The sequence below is a fragment of the Salmo salar genome, chromosome 27 (genome assembly GCF_965601325.2).
Source record: "Salmo salar chromosome 27, fSalSal1, whole genome shotgun sequence".
Lineage (NCBI taxonomy): Eukaryota > Metazoa > Chordata > Actinopteri > Salmoniformes > Salmonidae > Salmo > Salmo salar.
The window spans coordinates 8,673,806-8,694,801 of NC_138317.1; the positions used below are offsets into that span (position 1 = coordinate 8,673,806).

General features: G+C 41.1%; 1 protein-coding gene across 1 annotated transcript in view; it reads right to left on the reverse strand.

Moving 5' to 3' along the window:
* Positions 1-20,996, reverse strand: part of LOC106588493 (uncharacterized) — a 72,407-nt gene that overhangs the window by 50,716 nt on the left and 695 nt on the right. Inside the window, exons 2-3 of the mRNA XM_014177585.3 lie at positions 14,559-14,670; positions 1,044-4,561 (exon numbers count right to left, since the gene is read on the reverse strand). Coding sequence (XP_014033060.2) covers positions 1,044-4,561; positions 14,559-14,670 — 3,630 coding nt within the window. The remainder of the gene's footprint in view (positions 1-1,043; positions 4,562-14,558; positions 14,671-20,996) is intronic.

The following is a 20,996-nucleotide window of genomic DNA, read 5'->3' on the forward strand; positions in this document are numbered from 1 at the left end:
GTGCTTTGCTGCAGGAGAGACTGGTGCACTTCACAAAACAGATAGCATCATGACCACTTCACAAAATAGATGGCATCATGAGGTAGGAAAATTATGTGGATATATTGAAGCAACATCATCAGTCAGGATGTTAAAGCTTGGTCACAAATTGGTCTTCCAAATGGACAATGACCCCAAGCATACTTCCAAATTGTGGCAAAATGGCCAACAAAGTCAAGGTACTGCAGTGGCCATCACAAAGCCCTGACCTCAATCCCATTGAAAATTTGTGGGCAGAACTGAAAAAGAGTGTGCGAGCAAGGAGGCCTACAAACCTGACTCACTTACACCAGCTCTGTCAGGAGGAATGGGCCAAAATTCACCCAACTTATTGTGGGAAGCTTGTGGAAGGCTACCCGAAACGTTTGACCCAAGTTAAACAATTTAAAGGCAATGCACCAAATACTAATTGAGTGCATGTAAACTTCTGACCCACTGGGAATGTGATGAAAGAAATAAAAGCTGAAATAAATAATTCTCTCTGACATTTTGCATTCTTAAAATAAAGTGGTGATCCTAACTGACCTAAGACAGGGAATTTTTACTAGGATTAAATGTCAGGAATTGTGAAGAACTGAGTTTAAATGTATTTGGCTAAGGTGTATGTAAACTTACGACTTCAACTGTAAATCCAATCGTTATTATAGCTAGTTACCATAAATCACAACAGTATAAGATAATAACAGTCTTTGCATTTCCAACAAAAAACATTCTAGACACAGTGCCGAGAGAACGGACGTCACCATGTTGTCCTCTATTCCACCTACTACCATACACATACACTTTACTGCACAGCAGACATGACAGATCAATTAGTCCTATTGTTGTTGAGTCTCCACGTCCCCTCACACTCAGACACACGTGTTGAATCTGCGCACACACTCACTCATTTAGTATAGAACGATCACATGAAACTTAATCACTTCTGCCTCCATTTCAAAACACACACATCAAGAAAAGTTGGAAATCAGAGTAAGGATATCAGATAAAATGGAATCACTTACACTTCTGGCTGGATGAGGCAGTTGACTCTGTTCTTCTTCAAGTTGAGGAATGTGTCTGCAGTGACTGACAGCTTCACTTCCACCTGCTCTGGCTCTGCACCGGGTCTCTCTGTGTCCTCAGTGACAAGACCGTTGGCTCTCTTCCAAAGTCTCTCGAGGATTGGGTCTCCTGTGACTGGAGGATTCACAGCCACCTGCTCTGACACTGGCTCTCCACTGGCTCCGTCTGTGTCCTGAGTAGAAATGCTGTCTATCCACTCAGCACTGAGTGTCCCTTTGTGTTCTCCCTTTAGAGTATATGTGTTGGACTCGGACTCAGCGCTGTGTGCGAATGTGTCTGTCGATGTCTCTTCTCTGTCTGTGTCAAGTGTGAGTCTGTTCTCACCATCTGCACTGTGTGTGACAGTGTCTACATTTGTTTTCTGGTCAGTGAAAGAGGGTGTGCTCGGAGCACCCGTGTCCTCGACAGTACGAGTGACTAAGTCCACTATCTCTGCTGTGTGTGTGTCTAAAATGCTCTCCTCTCCGTCGGCGGTGTGTGCGAGTGTGTTGTGTGTTTTGAGTGTTTCCTCTCGCCCTCTGTTGTCAGAGTGTTTATTCTCAGCGCTGCGGGACTCGTCCACTTCCTCCTGTGGCTCTTCCTGGCCTGAGGTCTGTGCATTTGTATAAGTGCAGGCCTCTGTTCCCAAGCAAGCATGCGTAACCACACTCCGGTTACTCCCTGACCCCTCCTCCTCTCCATGCTGCTCTGTGGTGAAAGGTGGGGCTGTCAACTCACATTCCATAAGCGTGTGCACCTGCTGAACCGGTAGGGCTGGTTCCACCCCCTCCTCCCTCTTTTCCTTCACCAGTGGCCAGACTTCTCTCGCTTTTCTCTCCTCCACCTGCACTAGGCTCGCCGCATCACTCTCTTCTTGGGACTCAACGTTTCTCTTCTCTTTGTGGACTTCATTCTCTTGACCTCTATCCCTCGTTTCGAACATTTCTTCCGTTTCTTTCTGTGACGCCACACTCCATCCCATTTCGGTGGTTTCATTACCATTCCTCCATTGTCTGCCCGTTCCTTTCTCTTCCTCTGCTTTTATCTTTTCAACTCCACTCTCCTCCATGTAATCCTCCAGGATGCTGTAATGGACCACTGACATAGTGACCTCCATGGCACTGCTGTTCTCTGGTATGGTCACATAATATGAGCTTGCCCTGACAACTTCTGCATCACAGGGCATATGTTCCTCAATCTGTCTATTAGAATCTATGCTGTTGGCCTCTTCCATCATCTCTGCTTCTTGAACTTCCTCAGTAGCAATTGTGGACACATCATTTGATTTTTCCCTGACAATGACTGCATCAGAGTTCAGAATATTTTCCGCTTCCATAATCTCTACTTCTGCTTCTTGACCGGTCGCAGTTGCCATTGTTTCAGAGATTGTAGAGGAGCCGGAAGCGTCAATGGTGACTGGTTTTGTGACAAAGGATTCCCCCTGTGTGGACTCAAGAGAACTGGAATTCTCAGGCTCAGTGAGGGAGATATCTGTGTTAGGGTCGGAGGTGTCTATTTGAGGAACAGCGGGATCCTTTTTTTCAAGAGAAGTGTCCATATTATGAGGTGGAGAGTCCATCGTAACGGCAGATGTCTCCATGTCTGGGTCAGACGTGTAACTAGTGGCGGCAGATCTGTCAGATACGTGATGTGAGAGTAAACTTTCAGGAAAAAGTGAGTCATAAAGATCTTCAAATACTGGTTTTGAGTCACTAACAGTGAGGCTAGTTTTAGGGGAAGCAGTGGTGTCTGTGTCAGGATGGCTGGCATCCATTTTGGAGACTACAGTGGCAGGTATGTCCATGTCGGCAAAAGGGGCGTCACTGGCAGACCGTAATGGAGTTGATTGGGTGGTGCCACTGACCCTAGCTTCAGTGTGATCAAAGGCAGTTTCAGACTCCTGTTTAACTGGTTCAGGTAAAAATAAGTCAAAGGGGTTATCCAAGGACAGGTGTGGGTCAGTGTCATAACTCATGGTTAGGTTGGTGTCAAGACGTCCCTCAGTAGTGTGAGGGTCTGATATGGCAGATTTTGGTTCCGATGTGAAACTTTGAGGAAATAGCGAGTCATACAGAGTTCCATATACCTCTTTGTTGGCAGAGGACGTGTCAGTGTTGGGGACAGTGTTGTCACTGCCGGTAACAGAGTAGACCGTTTTTGCAATGGAGGCTAGCATTTCAGCTGTAGATTTGTCAGTGCTTGGAACGGGGTTGACCATTTCAGCAGGAGAGGGGCCAAGATGAGGAATAGCGGTGCTGACCTCTTCAGAGGTGACGGAGGTGACAGTTTCAGGCATAGGCCTAGATGTATCAGTGGTAGAGACAGAGGTGTCATTGATGGAGGTGGTGTCAATGGTAGTAACAGTGTCAGCAAGGGTGTCCACATCAGTAACAGAGTTGATAGTGATAAGAGACGAGCTGACAGTGATGAGAATAGGAGTGTCAGTGTCGTCAGCCAAACTATCAGGGTTGAGCGCAAAGGCCTCGGTATTAACTTCAGGGACAGGTGTGTCTGTTTCAGTCACAGAGGTTTCTCTATTGGGGTCCAAGGCAATGGGAGAGGGATCAGTATTAGGGGTAACAGTGCTGATATTTTCAGCAACAACAGGTTGGCCAATGGAGAAGGTAACAGAGGCCTCAGCTTTGGTAAGTGAGAATTCAGTAACAGGAAAGACAGGATCAGAAAGACCACTACTCCCAGGGTCAGAGCTGGGTAATGGGGAGTGGGAAAGGTCATCTCTCTGGTTTGTGGTGTAAACTGTAATAGGAGGAGGGCAAAAGGGTGTAGGTGGGCTAGATGGATAGCAGGGTGGTGGGATAGATGGGAAAGAGGGAGGAGTTGGGTTAAAGCTATCAACATCCATATAAGTTGTGTCAGTATGGTCTGTTGAGGCATAAGGGTTGTCACACTCAACACCCGGGCTCTCCTCTTCCTCTGAGGTCTCGTCCCACACCATCTCAGGCATAGCTAAAGGGGCTTTTCCTGTAGTCCGACCCACTTCAATAGGAATAATCTTATCCATCAAGGATTCCTGGGATTTTGATTGGTCGGTGACAGTCTTAGGACTGTCCATCAGGGGCTCCTGGGCCTGCGATACATTGGGGACAGTATGAGGAGGATAAGAGGTGACCCGTGTCGTAGTGTTCATGTCAGGCTGAGACATAGCGAACATTACGCTCTTGTTCAGAGTGCCGCCCTGGCCGATGTTCCAGAGGCTGAGGTCCAAAGGCTCCTCCTCCACTTGCCCTTTGACCTCTGGATCGGGGCTGTGGAGGACCACGATGCTCTGGGATAGATCCCCGTCACTCTTCTTCTTACTCCTCTTCAAGCCGAAGGCGAAAGTGCCGAACCTCTTGGGCTTGGCACGGAGGTCCATCTCTGAGTAGCTGAGGTCCTTGGTCTGTTTGCGAGCGATAGACGGAAAGGCAGAGGGAGGGATAGTGAGTGAGAGAGGGGGAGGGAGAAGGGGGACAATATGCTAAAAAGAGAAAGATGGAGGCAGAAAAAGATGGAGGGAAAAAGAGATTGGGGAGAGAAAAGAGAGACCGAACATTACTTAGCTTCGAAATGAACATTTCATACTCTATCAACTGTTTCGTAGAGAGCCAATAGGCTCACTGTATAATTTGCATGAGAATAATCTCTCGATTTCATAAGAACCAAACCCCAATTACTCAGAGCTTGCAACGCTCCACTGACAACAAAAGGCAAGAATCACTGGTATGTATAAAACAGAAGTTACAGAATCCTGCCAGTGTTCGTTCGTCGGAGTTCATCTGTCTACACTTCAGTGGAAAAGGAGCACGGAGACACCCTTCCAAGGCATACTTCAAAAAGTACTCCACCCTTAGTTTGAACAACATCAATTCCAGAGATACTTAAATCTGAGCGTGGTAATAGGAGAATGATTTAGATCTCCAGCGGTGTGTCACATAGTGGGGATGAGGTGTGAATGATTGGAGGAGTGCCACAGAAAGTGTTTGGTAGCTAATAATACAAACCATATCCTATCTGTCTGGACATCGTTTTCCCAATGGTTATGTTTGATAAGACATAGTTGCAATGTTATTCTGGTGAGTGTGCCTTTGTTGAACCTTGATGACAATGGAGAATGGAATGCAAAGCTTTCCATGAGGCAGTCTGTCAGATTTGAATCTGGGCAGAGTTGAAAAGAATTCCTCTTTGAGTGAAACGCAGAAGATAGCAATAGTAGTGAAACCTGAGTCAATCTACAGTATATGGATGGAGCAACCATGTGTTCTGACACACATCAAGACACACACACACACTAAATGTGGAAAAAAAGGTTGTTTATTTTCCTTGCATACAAAATCTTACACAACTTTTGATGATGCTCATTATCTTTCTTGATATGCATTTCTCAGATTTGTTCCCCCCCCCCCCTTTTTGTGGCAGCCCACAGGTACAAGAAAATGTGAAATGAAAATATGAATATAATATATCTGAATAAATATGATGTTGAATGTTATAGGCTTGGGCGGTATACTATATACCGGGGTATTTGGAAATAGCCATGGGATGGTTTTTAAATACCATCAATACATTTTAATATTTGTAGCTCATGTTTATGTAAATACATACAGTCAACTTGTGCAATACGAGATAAAGCAGATCGCGTTCATTTCACCGGTCACATTATTTTACATTATGAAGCTAACTACATAACGTAGTTCCCCAGAACAGCTGAGCCAGTCACACAGCCAGCTACATTTCCTAATGTTTTGCTTAAAGTTAATCTTGCATTTTACAGAGAAAAGTAGGTTGGCTACACCAAGAAAAGTACCGGAGAAAAGTAGCTACACAGTCAGAGTGCTGTCTGCTGATAGAATGCCGTTTGTGAATTCACATCTGAGTGGAGAAGTGCAACTGAAGCACAACATTTGTAATGCCGAGCAGAAATTACAATAAGAAGCATTTTACATCTGCGTTTACAAAACGCAGCAAGATATTAAGCGTTTTATTTATTTTTCTGCGTGAAAAATGCTGAATTCTGCATTAACTAGCAAGTTAAACTTTTGGGTGGCGTTATCTAAGTAAGTGGCTGAATTAATAAGGTGATGGGGCACCATATTGTGTTAGCTTTCTGCCATGTTTGAGAAGTCAAAGGTGGATTGGATTAATTATTTGTACAGCTGCCACTATCTTGATTTCCTTGTGTTTTTCTCCTGTCTGTTCTCGGCCCATCTTCTTCTCCCCCCTTTTCTTCAAGAAGAGCAGGCAGGCCCATTGCCCTAGCGACCCCAGACTCCACACAGGCACAGCGTGAACACATGCTGCTTCAGAGCCAGTACTGTTCTTCCAGACAAGGATGCATCCAAAACTTAGTTCATTTGCACAATGTCTCATTCACATTCGCTTGTAAATGTCCAAACTCACCAAAAATGACATTCTTTAACTTTTTCCCACATTGTTACGTTAAACAGGTTTTTAGATTTTTTTTGCAAAAGTATACAATAAAAAAAAATATATATATTTACGTAAGTATTCAGACCCTTTCCGTACTTTGTTGAAGCACCTTTGGCAGTGATTACAGCCTTGAGTCTTCTTGGGTATGACGCTACAAGCTTGGCACAACTGTATTTGGGGAGTTTCTCCCATTATTCTCTGCAGATCCTCTCAAGCTCTGTCAAGTTGGATGGGTAGCGTTGCTGCACAGCTATTTTCAGGTCTCTCCAGAGATGTTCGATCGGGTTCAAATCTGGGCCACTCAATGACATTCAGGGACTCCTGCGTTGTATTGGCTATGTGCTTAGGGTCACTGTCCTGTTGGAAGGTGAATCTTCACCCCAGTCTGGAGGTCCTGGAGGTCCTGAGCAGGTTTTCATCAAGGATCTCTCTGTACCTTGCGCCGTTCATCTTTACCTTGATCCTGAATAGTCTCCCAGTCCCTGCTGCTGAAAAACATCCCCACACCATGATTCTGCCACCACAGGTATCGTTCCAGGTTTCCTCCAGACGTGACTCTTGGCATTCAGGCCAAAGAGTTCAATCTTGGATTCATCAGACCAGAGAATCTTGTTCCTCATGGTCTGAGAGTCCTTTTTGGTAAACTCCAAGCGGGCTGTCATGTGATTTTTATTGAGGAGTGGCTTCCGTCATGGCCACACTACCATGAAGGCCTGATTGATGGAGTGAGATGGTTCTCCCATCTCCACAGTTGCATGATTCGTCACAATATTGTTTTGAATGTTCTCTTGAGAACCGATGCCCGAATGAACGTTCTACTAGCTACTCAATGACATTCTCTGAGCTGCAATGTTCTGATGAAGATTTAGTCTAAAGTGCATTACAGTTACTTGGAAAAAACAATGACATTTCTAAAAGGAGGCAAATAATTTTGTCATCACTTTAATAGTGTCAGGACCGGATTTTAACTAGCTAAAGTTAGCATTTAAAAAAAAAATTTCTAGCTATGGCAATTGCCATCTCTAAGTAAATTTGACAACATGATAATGATGGCAAAGTTGTTTTCTACTAATTACTTGCCTACTTTAGCAATGTCATTGTATTTCTAGGCCACTATAGTGTCTCCTCAGATAATGTTAGTTAAATTGCTAGCTACCAAAATATGTGAGCTAACTAATGGTAGCTAGCCTGTTGACTATTGTTCAAGCTGCAGTCAGTCAGTCACCCAAAAAGGACTTGATTTAGATTGTCGTCTTTTTCGTGTTCGTGTTTTCTTTGATGACTGTACAAAATGCTCTAATTTACAATTTGAAGAGTATTTGTTATTAGGTATTTGCGCTAAAATTATTGGATTTGTAGCTTCTATCCTGACAGCCAGAAGAAAGAGAGAGGGTAGCTATTATTATTAGTTAGCTAGATAACTCATTAGGTGTATGTTTATCTGTGATATGATTCCTAAAAAAAAAATGTGATCCTTCTGGCTGTTGAATGGAAGTATGACTGTATAACTCTTATGATAAATCATATGACTTATGAAGGCTCAGGTTGGAGGTATAACTGGTTTCATTTTGCTACAGGCATACATAATCAGATTATTTTAGTTATGGACTATCAGATATGAAATTGTTACGTCTTCTCAAAATGTGAGAGTGAAAGGGATTATAAAATATAACTTTGCCATCTTGCCAACAGGTTGATAACAATTCCCTTACATTCATGATCCCCTTTTTTATGTGCTAAAGGGTCATCACTGAAGAAGACCTGCAGGATGAGGAGGAACATGAAGTCATGGACTTCTTGGAGGAAGATTATTTTGATGAGGAGCTACTTGAAGACTATTACAAAGAGTATGACCATATACTATAGTTTAAATGCTGTAGTCCTACTATATTTATATACTATAGTATTCACTGTAGTCTTTACTGTAGTATTCCTTGAGGAAATCTACTGGAGAAATACTAAAAGAGCTAATTTTCCATGAGCTTTAGATAGATAGGACTGGGGTCTGAACAGAGTTCAGAGCTCTTGTTATAACCTGTATGGAACACAATATGGTCTATACTAGGCATCTAGGTTTCTCACTTATGGGTGGCATAAATTGGGATATGGGGGAGGGGAATGGGCAGGGTATATGCTAATGAAATACTGTAGTATTTAATACAGTAAAAAAATAAAAAATACTGTTTTTGCAGACATACATTACTGTAGTAATTACTAGTGTTTTTTTTGCAGATAATACTGTAGTATTTACATTTACGTAATTTAGCAGACGCTCTTATCCTGAGCGACTTACAAATTGGTGCATTCACCTTATGATATCCAGTGGAACAACCACTTTACAATAGTACATCTATATCTTTTTTTTTTGGGGGGGGGGGGGTTAGAAGGATTACTTAATCCTATCCCAGGTATTCCTTAAAGAGGTGGGGTTTCAGGTGTCTCCAGAAGGTGGTGATTGATTCCGCTGTCCTGGCGTCGTGAGGGAGCTTGTTCCACCATTGGAGTGCCAGAGCAGCGAACAGTTTTGACTGGGCTGAGCGGGAACTTGTGTACTGTCTCTCCCCCCCCCCCCTCATCTGAGGTTGATGGTGGCTGCTGATGGTACAAATGCTATAGCCTGGTCCCAGATCTGTTTATGCTGTCTTGATAACTACTAATGTATGATAGTTGTTATGCCATGTTACCATAGCAGCTGCCTTGGCTATACATAGGAGTTGCCTTCAGAAAGTATTCACACCCGTTGCATTTTTCCAGATTTTTTTGTATTAAAGTGAAATCAAAGTGGGATTTAATTGTCATTTTGCTGTCAACAATCTACACAAAATACTCAATACTAAATGTCAAAGTGGATTTATAAAAAAAACATTTTGTATAAAAAAAGAATAATAAAACACAAAAGAATCTTGATTAAATAAGTATTCAACCCCCTGAGTCAATACATCACCTTTGGCATTGATTACAGCTGTCTTTCTGGGTAAGTCTCAGTCTAAATGCCCCTTTATGCAATACACACACACACCCACACGCTTTCAGACATGCACACAAACACTAGCAGAGAACAGTGTTTACACCAAATATAACAAGTTCCCATGTCTCCAGACTCTCACTAATGTGCTAGAAATATAATACGTTTTTTTGTTTTCATAATTTAATTGAAGTTTTACCACTGTCCTGAGGAACAATGAATCACTGATGATGACTGACAACAAAACCTGTTGTATGCTTGATGCCTGCAAACCTCATGCATGGTAACACTGGCTCCCTCTATTGGGCAAAGGAAGGACTAACTAACTAACCAACCTATTATACATTATATGGCCAAAAGTATGTAGACACCTGCTCGTCGAACATCTCATTCCAAAATCATGGGCATTTATATGGAGCTGGTCCCCCTTTGCTGCTACAACAGCCTCCACTCTTCTGGGAAGGCTTTCCACTAGATGTTGGAACATTGCTGTGGGGACTTGCTTCCATTCAGCCACAACAGCATTAGTGAGGCTTGGCTCGCAGTCGGCGTTCCAATTCATCCCAAAGGTATTTGATGGGGTGGAGGTCAGGGCTCTGTGTAGGCCAGTCAAGTTCTTGTACACCGATCCCAACAAACCACGGGGGCATTGTCATGCTGAAACAGGAACGGTCCTTACCCAAACTGTTGCCACAAAGTTGGAAGCACAGAATAGTCTAAAATGTCATTGTATGCTGTAGCGTTAAGATTTTCCTTCTCTGGAACTAAGGGGCATTAGCCTGAACCATGAAAAACAGCCCCAGATCATTATTCCTCCTCCACCAAACCTTGCAGATGGCACTGTGAATTGGGGCAGGTGGCGTTCTCCTGGCATCCGCCAAACCCAGATTTGTCCGTCAGACTGCCAGATGGTGAAGCTTTACACCACTCCAGCCAATGCTTGGCATTGCACATGGTGATCTTAGGCTTGTGTGTGGCTGTTAGGCCATGGAAACCCATTTCATAAAGCTCCTGAAGAACAGTTATTGTGCTGATGTTGCTTCCAGAGGCAGTTGGGAACTCGGTAGTGACAGACGATTTTTATGAGCTACGCTCTTCAGCGGCAGGTTTCCATTGACCAAGGTTTATTCGACAAAAGTAATGTTGCAATGGAAACAGCAGTTACGAGACATTTTCTAAAGATTGCAAATAAAATAATTATGTTCGATGGGTGGATTTTTATTTTGTCAAGCGTTCTTTATTGAGAAAAATTATAATGGACACTGTTTTTCTAATAAATGATGATTGACAAATACTTTTGAAAGTAAGCGGGACACCTGATGTCAAGCATACTCCCTCTCCGGCCCCTAGCTCATCGGGCTGCTGATTATCCCACACACCTGTCACCGTCTATCGCACCTGCGCCTTATGACCCTCACCTGGACTACATCACCTCCTTGATTATCTTCCCTATCTCTGTCACTCCCCTTGATTCTTTCCTCAGGTGTTGTTGACTTTGTTTCATGTCGGTGCGGTGTTTGTTCATTGTCTTTTATTTATTAAAAACACTCACTCCCTGAACTTGCTTCCCGACTCTCAGCGCACTTGTTACAGAATAACACGTTACCTAAGGGAAGCATCAGGGAGTGTTTTTTTAAATAAAAATGTTTGTGTCAGTAATGGCGTGGGGAACTGCTACAGGCTCTCCTGCCTCAGCCAGATCGTCGGGCTTTCATGCCTGCACCGGATTGCCAGGCTCCTCTGCTTCCACCGGCTCGTCCGGATTGCCTGGCTCCCCTGCCTCAAACGATCTGTCAGGTTCCCGTGCCCCAGCTGACTCAACAGGTTCCCGTGCCTCAGCTGACTCAACAGGTTCCCGTGCCTCAGCTGACGTGACAGCTTCTCGCGCATCAGCGGGGTGACCGGTCCCCTCCTGATCCCCGGGTTCGTCCCCTTTGACGGCGTTCTGCGGTGGGAGCCGCGAGTCGGGGAGGGTATACAGGCTGTCGCCAATTTATTTTCTTGAATGGGTAATGGAAACACTTCAACGTTTGTGTTGAACACCATATTTTTTTTATTTTTTAGGTGTGACGTCATTATGTCCAGCTGTTTTCATCAACAAGACAGTTCAATGGAAACTCACCCTAGCAGACCATTGTCTCATCTATTTTATATGCAGACTTTATACATTTTGACAAAAAAAGAAAAATGATAATCACTGGACACCACCATCCCTGAAATGCTGGCAGTAGAAGTTGGCCCTAACCACAGATCACCCTACTCTGAAATCCTATCATTAACCTTAAGGTAGATAAAATAACATCTGGATCTGTATCAGCAGTTTGCATGCCAACTGTTCCCTAATCCTACTGAGCAAGTCTAGAAATTTAGCAACAGGAAATAGCCTACTGTACATTCAACCAAAATCCAGAGGATTAAGCTGCTATGCTACACCAGACCTGAGTTCAAATACTATTTAGGCTATTTTAACTTTTTTCAAAGACATTTCAAGTAAGTATTTGTATATTTGTTCTTAGACTATTGGAATATATTTGGAAATACATGTGGAGAGTATTGGCATGTTTGAAAATAATGAAATACACAGTGCATTTTCAAATACTCCATGCATTTACAGTGTTTGGTCCTAGGGGAATTTGAAATACTGTATTTGGAAACAAGTATGAAGATAGTTGTTTCAAATAGTAGGCTATTTATAGGAAATTCTTTGAAAATATCTCCCTCTAGCGTGGAATAGCAGAACCTGATAACGTCATAGTTTACCTTTACCTTTAGCCTTTTTAAATAACTGCTACACAGATCACAACGTGAGGAGTCTACGTGGCTGGGTGTGTACTGTACGGCCATGATTTGCACTGAGAACTGCCAGAGGGAGAGGAGTGGGACACCGACTGGCATGCCACTGTTAGAAAAAGGGCCACACACTAAACTTTAAAAGACAATATGCATTTTCTAACGCAAACAAAAATAAACCCCAGAGTATATTCCTGCTCTGAAAAAGCCTTGAGAAAACTAAGAGAAATACCCCAGCGGTTTCTCAATCAAAATGACAGACACCACATTAACACCAACAAAAGCAGTAGCTGCCCTTATGAGATTAGGCATTCTCAAAACTGACACTGAACAGTTAGGAGTGAGCTATTGTCATACTATAGTAAAGCACATTAAAATGGATACCATACACATGAAAGCTGATAAGGAAAGTTATTGCACACAAAAAAACATACTTTTTATAGAATTGTAACTCTGTGTGATTCTTTGAGCACTGTTGACAATGACTAGAGACCAAATGTCCACTTTAATAATGGAACACTAGTCACTAATAATGTTTACATACTGCTTTACTCATCTTGTATGTATATACACTGTAGTCTATTCTACTGTATTTTAGTCAATGCCACTCCGACATTGCTCGTGCTAATATTTATATATTTCTTAATTCCATTATTTTACTTTTAGATGTGTATATTGTTGTGAATTGTTAGATACTACTGCACTGTTGGAACTAGGAACACAAGCATTTCGCTACAACCGCAATAACATCTTCTAAATATGTGTGTGACCAATAAAATTTGATTTAGCAGTTAGGTTCGGGTTTGTTAATTAAAAAATAATCACGGTTTTCAGTTGAACATTTTTTTAAACATGAAATACATTATGAAATAATGACAGTACAATGATTTTAGAGCTTTTTAATGGCAATTCCAAAAAGCCAAAAATGTTGAACATCCCATTGCTAAATCATATTCCATTGTCTGTCAGGTACACATTGGGTAGACGTCAATAGAAAAAAATAGGAAATGACTATGAAATAATAACATATTTCAGTTGTGTATATTTCAGTTTGTTTTTATTTGATGACTTTATTATTTTTGATTCCTTAAAGTAATCATCTCTGTTCAGGCAGTAGCAGCCAGCCAGCCAGCCCATCTAACATTTTGTGCTCTCCATACTATACGGTTTTCAGTCATCCTATTTAGCTAGTATGCTGCAGAGCTGTCTGACAAAATCATTTTACAAATTCTTCAAAGCAGATAAGGCATACTTTCACATACTGTTTATGTCCCCCTCATGGTTGTGTACATTCCTCTCTCAAGCGTAAAAGTGTATCCATCCAGAGATCTGTATATAATGACGAGACGCTCATGTCTCTGCCCTAACAATGGGAGTCATTGTCCCAAAGGTGGGAAGAAACGTATTGGGGTTGTTTTTAGAATGATCTTGGTGAGAGTGAAACCTCTCGTATCGCCTCATCCTCTGATCCGTCTCTGTCTGAGCCGGAAAAATCCACATTGGATTATGGACATTGTAGTTAATTACCAAGTTTCTGCGCTGAACAAGGTTGAATATTTGCTTAATGAAAACTACAACTCCCCTTCAGCCCAGCATCCCACATAGTTCTTGACTTGATTTCTCTTGTGAATTATTAGATTTCTCTCTAGATAAACAGGGCATTGGCTCACAAAAAAACCCCAAACTAAATGGAATTCAAGCAATTGAACCGACATCTGTCAAATAGTTGTTTAATAACTGATTAAAAAAAATGAAATGTCAGTTAAAATCGCTCAGCACTAGAAAGTTACTTTCGTAAAATATTTTATATAGCCTACTATTTGAAACTGTTTCCAAATACATACCACTAAGACCAAATGGATGTTTTTGTTGTACTGTATGTGTGTTTATAGTTTTGTTTAATGTTGTGTTAGTGTATGTAAGTTGTTTTGTCTGAAACGTTGGTCCCCCTGCTGCTATTGGACCAGGTCTCTCTTGGAAAAGAGATGTTATCTCAATGAGAAAAACCTGTATAAATAAAAGGTATTAATAAAAATAAAAAAAAACTGACCTGGGTTCAAATGCATTGGTATTTTAAATATTTGTATTTTCAAATGCATGACAATACTTTCAAAGTGTATTTCTAAATACAGTATATTCCAATACCTCCATTTTCAAATAAAAAAAATATTAAAACACATACTTTGAAATGTATGTGAAAGTTATTGGATTAGTATTTGTACCCAGTCCTGGAGCACGCCACGTTCCCAGTTATCTCCAAAAGGACTGACGGGGATCAAGGACCCCAACTGACCTTTGACCTGGGAGCAGTCAGAGATCTGGACTTCTTGGTGTGACTAACATCAGGCCAGTCTTCAGCATCCCTCCCCGGGGCATCACCACCAGATCCATTGGTCTCATCAGCACTGGAGAACACACAAATACATCCTGATTTGGTGTGCTTGCTGAAGGCAAAGCACGATTCTAGATCTCTTACATACTTATTATTCCACTCGCTCTAGCACTTAAACCACTTGAGCTATTAACACTAAACCAACTTTAGAATGTGCAGACTGACCGTATTCAGGTTGCTTGAGAAAATGTTTGATAGCATTTATACTTTCCGTACTACAACCATATTTGCATAAAACTAAATGCAAGTCAATAGACTTGAATGGTAAAAAATATATAAATAAATGCATCCTCTTTCACCATTTAAGGCATGCTATCAACACCATCCAGGGTTGGGGTGTTTAGAATGCTTGTCAAAGACTGATATTATAACAAATTAAAATATGCATTATTTACATTAGTCAATGGCGACCATGAGAGGTAGATATTCAGTCTCACTGCTTTCTAACCATTCCAGCTAGAAACTCAGGCCAAAACCAACTGCAGGATGATGGAAACACTTCATATATTCTTTCATTCCTCCATCCTTTAATCAGTTAAAATGGGCATACATTTTCATATTAGACCAAACGCAACAACACTGTAACCGTATAAGCTAGAAACAAACGTTTAAATTGGGCAGACCATCCCAACTTACAATGCTTGAGAAAATGTTTTTGATAGCATCTATACTTTTTGTACTACAATCATATATTAAATGAGCCACCATTGCCATGCATTTCAATGACAATAAAAGGGCCATAGACTTGCATGGGGGATCATTTGGCCACGCTACTCCTCTTGAAGCGTTTAGGTGATCAACTCTAAACCGATGCTGAAATGTGCACACCGACTCAACATAAATTGCTTGCATACAGCCTTTTGATACTATTTATACTTTTGGAACTATAACCATTTTAAATGAGCATAAATTAACATATGTTTGAATGAGAACCAAAGGAATATAGTGGTAGCAATGTAAAAAAAAAAAAAACCAAAAGTAAAAAATGTTCAACCTATCCAGACTTCAAATTTCTAAAACTTTTCATTTACATACAACTTAATGGATTCAATGCCAACCATATGAACACAGTGCAGCCATTTCAAATGCTACTGCTTTGTAACCATTTCAGCTACACACATTAAAACATCAAATTTGCATAAATTAACCCACTAACAGTAATTATCAGTCTTGATTCGTTCAAGCTAGAGACACCAAGCCAACTTTCACATGTTCAGGCTATCCTATCAACCCATCCATCTACCTACATAGCAGCATAATTCTGGCTCATAAAATGGAAGTACAGTTGGAGAGCATCGTTCATATTCACTAGAGCACTTGAGAACATGGTTACATACTTTGAGTAAATAGCGTCTACACATTCCAACAACCTTTAGCATGCAAAAAGAAAAATCAACAATCTCTCTGAATCGGGTTTCATTTTTTTTTCTTCTACTGACATAATTATTACAGTGAATGAGAAATGGCCCCTTCCTCAATAACGCTGCCAGTGGGTCCAGTGTGTGGCTGTAAACAGAGTGGCTTCATCCATAAGCAGCTGTCATCATAGCAGAGCTCTCCAAAGGAGTGCCACAAAAGCCTCTTTCTTTCTACACAAGTGGCATTTCTTTACTTTGCTGAATGAAAAAGGGTTGAGGTAAGCGGCAAGCAAATAAAACTACAGAAAAATGTCTCTCTTTGTTACAATAGACGGACATCGACAATGTCACAATGAAGCATTGCATGTGAAGGGAGTGAGGTTGAATGATCGTGAGGTGGATGATCCAATGGAATGATCAAATTCTATATTTTCACCTCAGGGGGAACAGCATTCCTCCCTAAAATACAGTATACGTTTGCTATTTAGGAGAGACTGTCAGGCGCTATAAAAACAAACCCCAAAAAAAATCAGACCGGGCCAGTGGCTTCTACACACAAACGAACCCCAGCAACTCACTTCCTGGTTTCTACTGTGTCATCTAAAGTGCTCGGCCTGTCAATCATTGTGTCCATCCATCATCACACAGAGAAGACAAAATATGGTGTCTCTCTAGCCCAGAGGGAGGAGTCCTGATGCATCGTGAACGGGTCACGTCCTCTTCCAAGATCCTTCACTAGCGACATGTGTACACCCTGACAGAAGCACAACGTCTTGCTTGTGTAGGCTTCATAAAGACTGGATGTAAAAAAGGCTCATAGACTGACGCAGCTTCTTATCTAAGACATGATTTGGATGCAGTTCAACCGGGCATTCCTAAAGAGCAGGTGACAGGTGCCTCCTTCAGATTCACAAGCAGAAATATATAGAGGGAGGGAGAAAGTGAGGAGCGCGTCAGTGCAACTAGACAGGGTGCTTTAACAGAGCAGGATTTGCATAGAGATGTTGGCTGTCATTCACAGCTAGCCAACCCACCTGGTTTTTCCTATCCAAATGATTTAATATACTGTAAGGCTCACCTTAGGGACTCAGACTATTTGTCACAAGTTCAATTTGAGATTTTCAAAGTGCTGCGCGAATGATGAGTTATGCCAAGCGGATATGTCAACACAATCCCACGCATACAGTGCATTCGGAAAGTATTCAGACCCCTTTGCTTCTTCCAAATTGTGTTATGTTACAGCCTTATTCTAAAATTGATTAAATAAAATGTTTTCATCAATCTACACACAATACCCCAAAATGACAAAACAAAAGGTTTTAGAAATGTTTGCAGATATATTAAAAATTAAAAACAGAAATACCCGACTTACATAAATATTCAGACCCTTTGCTTTGAGACTCAATTGAGCTCAGGTGCATCCTGTTTCCATTGATCATCCTTGAGATGTTTCTACAACTTGATTGGACATGAATTTATTGAACATGATTTGGAAAGGATCACACCTGTCCACAGTTAACAGTGCATGTCAGAGAAAAAAAAAGAAAACAGGCCATGAGGTCTAAAAAAATTGTTCATAGAGCTCCGAGACAGGATTGTGTCGAGGCACAGATCTGGGGAAGGGTACCAAAAAAATGACTGCAGCATTGAAGGTCCCCAAGAACACTGTGGCCTCCATAATTCATAAAGAAAGTTTGGAACCACCAAGACACTTGTTTCTAAAAATACAAATAAAAACTTCTCACTTCATCACAATTTAATCCATTTTAGAATAAGGTTGTAATGTTAAAAAAATATGTGGGAAAAGTCAAGGGGTCTGAACACTTTCCAAATGCACTGTATGTAGCCTAATTAAGGTTGACAACTGAAACTAGTAGTCGGGGGAGATTGGTATTGGCCCACATGTGCAAGCATGCATGTATAGTATGAAGTGCTGTTGGAGTCTAGGGAGTTTTAACCAGAGCCTGAGGGGTGAAGCATACCTGTGTAGCTCCTAGTTATTGTCAACAGTATGTGAGATACCTGGGCCACACCTTGGTAAAGGTACTGTAGACCTTATTGCACATCATTTGAGTTGTTTTTCAATAAATACAGTGTTAGAAAACATGCACATTTTATAGAGTAAACTACTATTGACAATAGGCTAAACATAAACGATAGAAGGTAACACAACATGCAGAGATGGGAAAAGGTAAGATGCTGGTATTGGGTAAAAAAAAAAAAGTGAAGCGTTGTTTTCACTATTGATTTAGCTATGAAGCTAAATCATAGCTAAATGAAGAGGGGAGCGTAGAGGAAGTTGCATGTGGAGAAAACTGTACGCTGAAGTAAGAGGCCTGTTCTCATATAGGGTTTCAGTTGATGCTTTCATGAATCATGAAACCAACAGAGCAAAAAGTATATACTGTAACACTATGATGTAAATGTATGGAGGGGGACACCTGTGCTGAGTAATAACACTCAACAATCCAGGCCCAAACTCACATCTAAGAGAGAGGAATCATATCGTACTGAATTTGTAATCTGGCAGACATTAGAATAATAATTGAAGACAAGATTAAATGGTATTTTTTTATGTCTAGATATGACAGCACATCCTTAATATGCAGACAAAAAAAATGTCTAAATGGTATATGTTTCAAATAAACTCCACTAGCTACATATTGTCAGATACATAATTTGCTTCACTTCAATTGAATGCTACTGTAACTTTTACTAAGATGATGTTAACAGTGACATCAAGCATAGATGCCCCTGGGAACAATAACATGTAGAGGAAATGCAGAGGAAAGGCATCTGGAATGACAGGTTCCTCTTCGTGTCCCTTCGCTTAGCAAAGACACAAATAAGTCCTTAGACAGTCCTCCTCGGATACAGAAGCTCAAATTCTGTCTAGAAGGGTGGCTGTGAAGAAGCTAAGCTATGCACAAGGACTGAACGGAGTGAGACGCGTCTCGAGTTGTGTCAAGACCGATTTGATCTTTAAATTGGCACAAAGGGTTATGCTGGGGCCAGGTTGCCTCGTCACACAACGCTTTGAGAACTACGCGATAAGTTCAGTTAACACTCCACACTCCCATGAATCACTCCCATGAATTACTCCATATTTGGAAGTATTTTATTTTAACCTGTTTGGTTTTGGCAATGCTGACTGGGTATTGTAAAGGTCTTTCATGTAGTTCTATGAGTCGGATTCTCATGCCAAACCACACTGACATACAGGATTAATGTCAGTTTTATTTATGTATTTTTTACAACGATTATCTACCATTGAAGAGATCAGACAGTGAGTTTACATTTTCATGGAGACCTGTACTTAAACCTTATCCTTCACCACTCCCTATTGAAGAAATAAAGGTGATTTAACTAGAATGCCCTATATAGGGTGTCCAATCAAAAACACATTTTGACCAATGGGTAAAATAATGTTAATTGTGACGATAATCCTCTAAGAAAACCAATGGTCCAATGGCTAGAATTAGGGTGAATAAATCAACGAAGGCCAGAAAAAAAAAATGCGGACAAAAATCTGGAAATTGCATTACGTCAGCAAATAATCCCTTGTTTCAAATAAAACGCTGGGTCTAAATGAATTGTTTACTAGGTTTAATGCTTGATTTGTTACGTTAAATTATTTGGTAATGACTTGAAAGAATTATGGGAACAATAATTTTTGTATTTCCAGTAAGAAAATGCTAGCCATTGGCTGCTAACAGTTGAGAACTGCTAGCTAACCAGCAACCACAAAAACAGCGAACAACTTCGGGATTACTAATAATCGTCCAATCGCCATCTAGTGGCATAAATAAGAACCGCCGAAAAAGCAGTCTCCCAGGGCTCCAAAGTGGCGCGGTGGTCTAAGGAACTCCATCTCAGTACAAGATGCTTCACTACACTCCCTGGTTCGCAACCAGGCTGAATCCCAGCGTCTTCCGGGTTTGGCGTCATTGTAAATAAGAATTTGTTCCTAACTCACTTGCCTAGTTAAATATATTTTTTAAAGGACAATAATTATTCTGTCAAAGTTTTTTGTTAAATTTTTTTATTATGGCATACTAACACAAAATAAACGTGACAGTGTGTAAATGATAACACTGCGAAGGAAATTAAGAAATGTATTAAAATGCTGGAAGTGAATGCTGGAATTAAATGATTAACTATGCAAATGAGCAAATGCTGTGTGCATTAAGGAATTAGACACCTGGCTCAAATAGATGCCTTGGGCAGATAGACCCATGAATAAGCGCATGTTGTGTTCAGTGATTTAAACAAATGGTAATCATATGCGTCTTGGTAAATTATATTTTATAACGTCAGGAAGTTACATATCATCACCAAAGCACATTTTCACCCACGCTGGGCAGGGTGGGTGGACGCCCTACCCTATACCAAATAGTCACAAACATGGCAACTACCCTTGATAACCTGGAATAAGCGAACACCAAAACAAACATTGAATAAACCTCTAACTCGTGTTTTACTGGTTTGACCCTCCAGCCTTTGAATGAAATATTATATGAAAAGGAGATGTTTACTCTTGCTGTTGATCCAGGCATTGAGGTGTATAGTTGGCACGGTTCAATTAAGGAGAAACTGGTGTATTGGAGCCAATAAAACCAGATGGCAACAGCTGCTTTCCAAAAGGACTAACCACATGATTGTTGTGTCATGTGCTACGCTGCTCATTAACCGGTTTGTTCATGTTCAACCAGTAAATTAGGGTCAAAGTATCTGCTGCGCATTCATACGTGCATACTCTAGTATACCTTGAATGTCAAGGGATTTCGTCACCATATTGCATACCTAAATAAAGCCATTGAGAATGTTGTAGGATCGACAGAAACATAGATGTGTGTAAATATTGAATGTTCTGGCTACCCTCAGACGAGCATACAATGTGCATAGTTTGAACCAGTGGCTCTTGCACCCTGTCTAGCGTGTAACACCTTGCAGTAGGTGTATGTTTTAAACCAGATTCTCG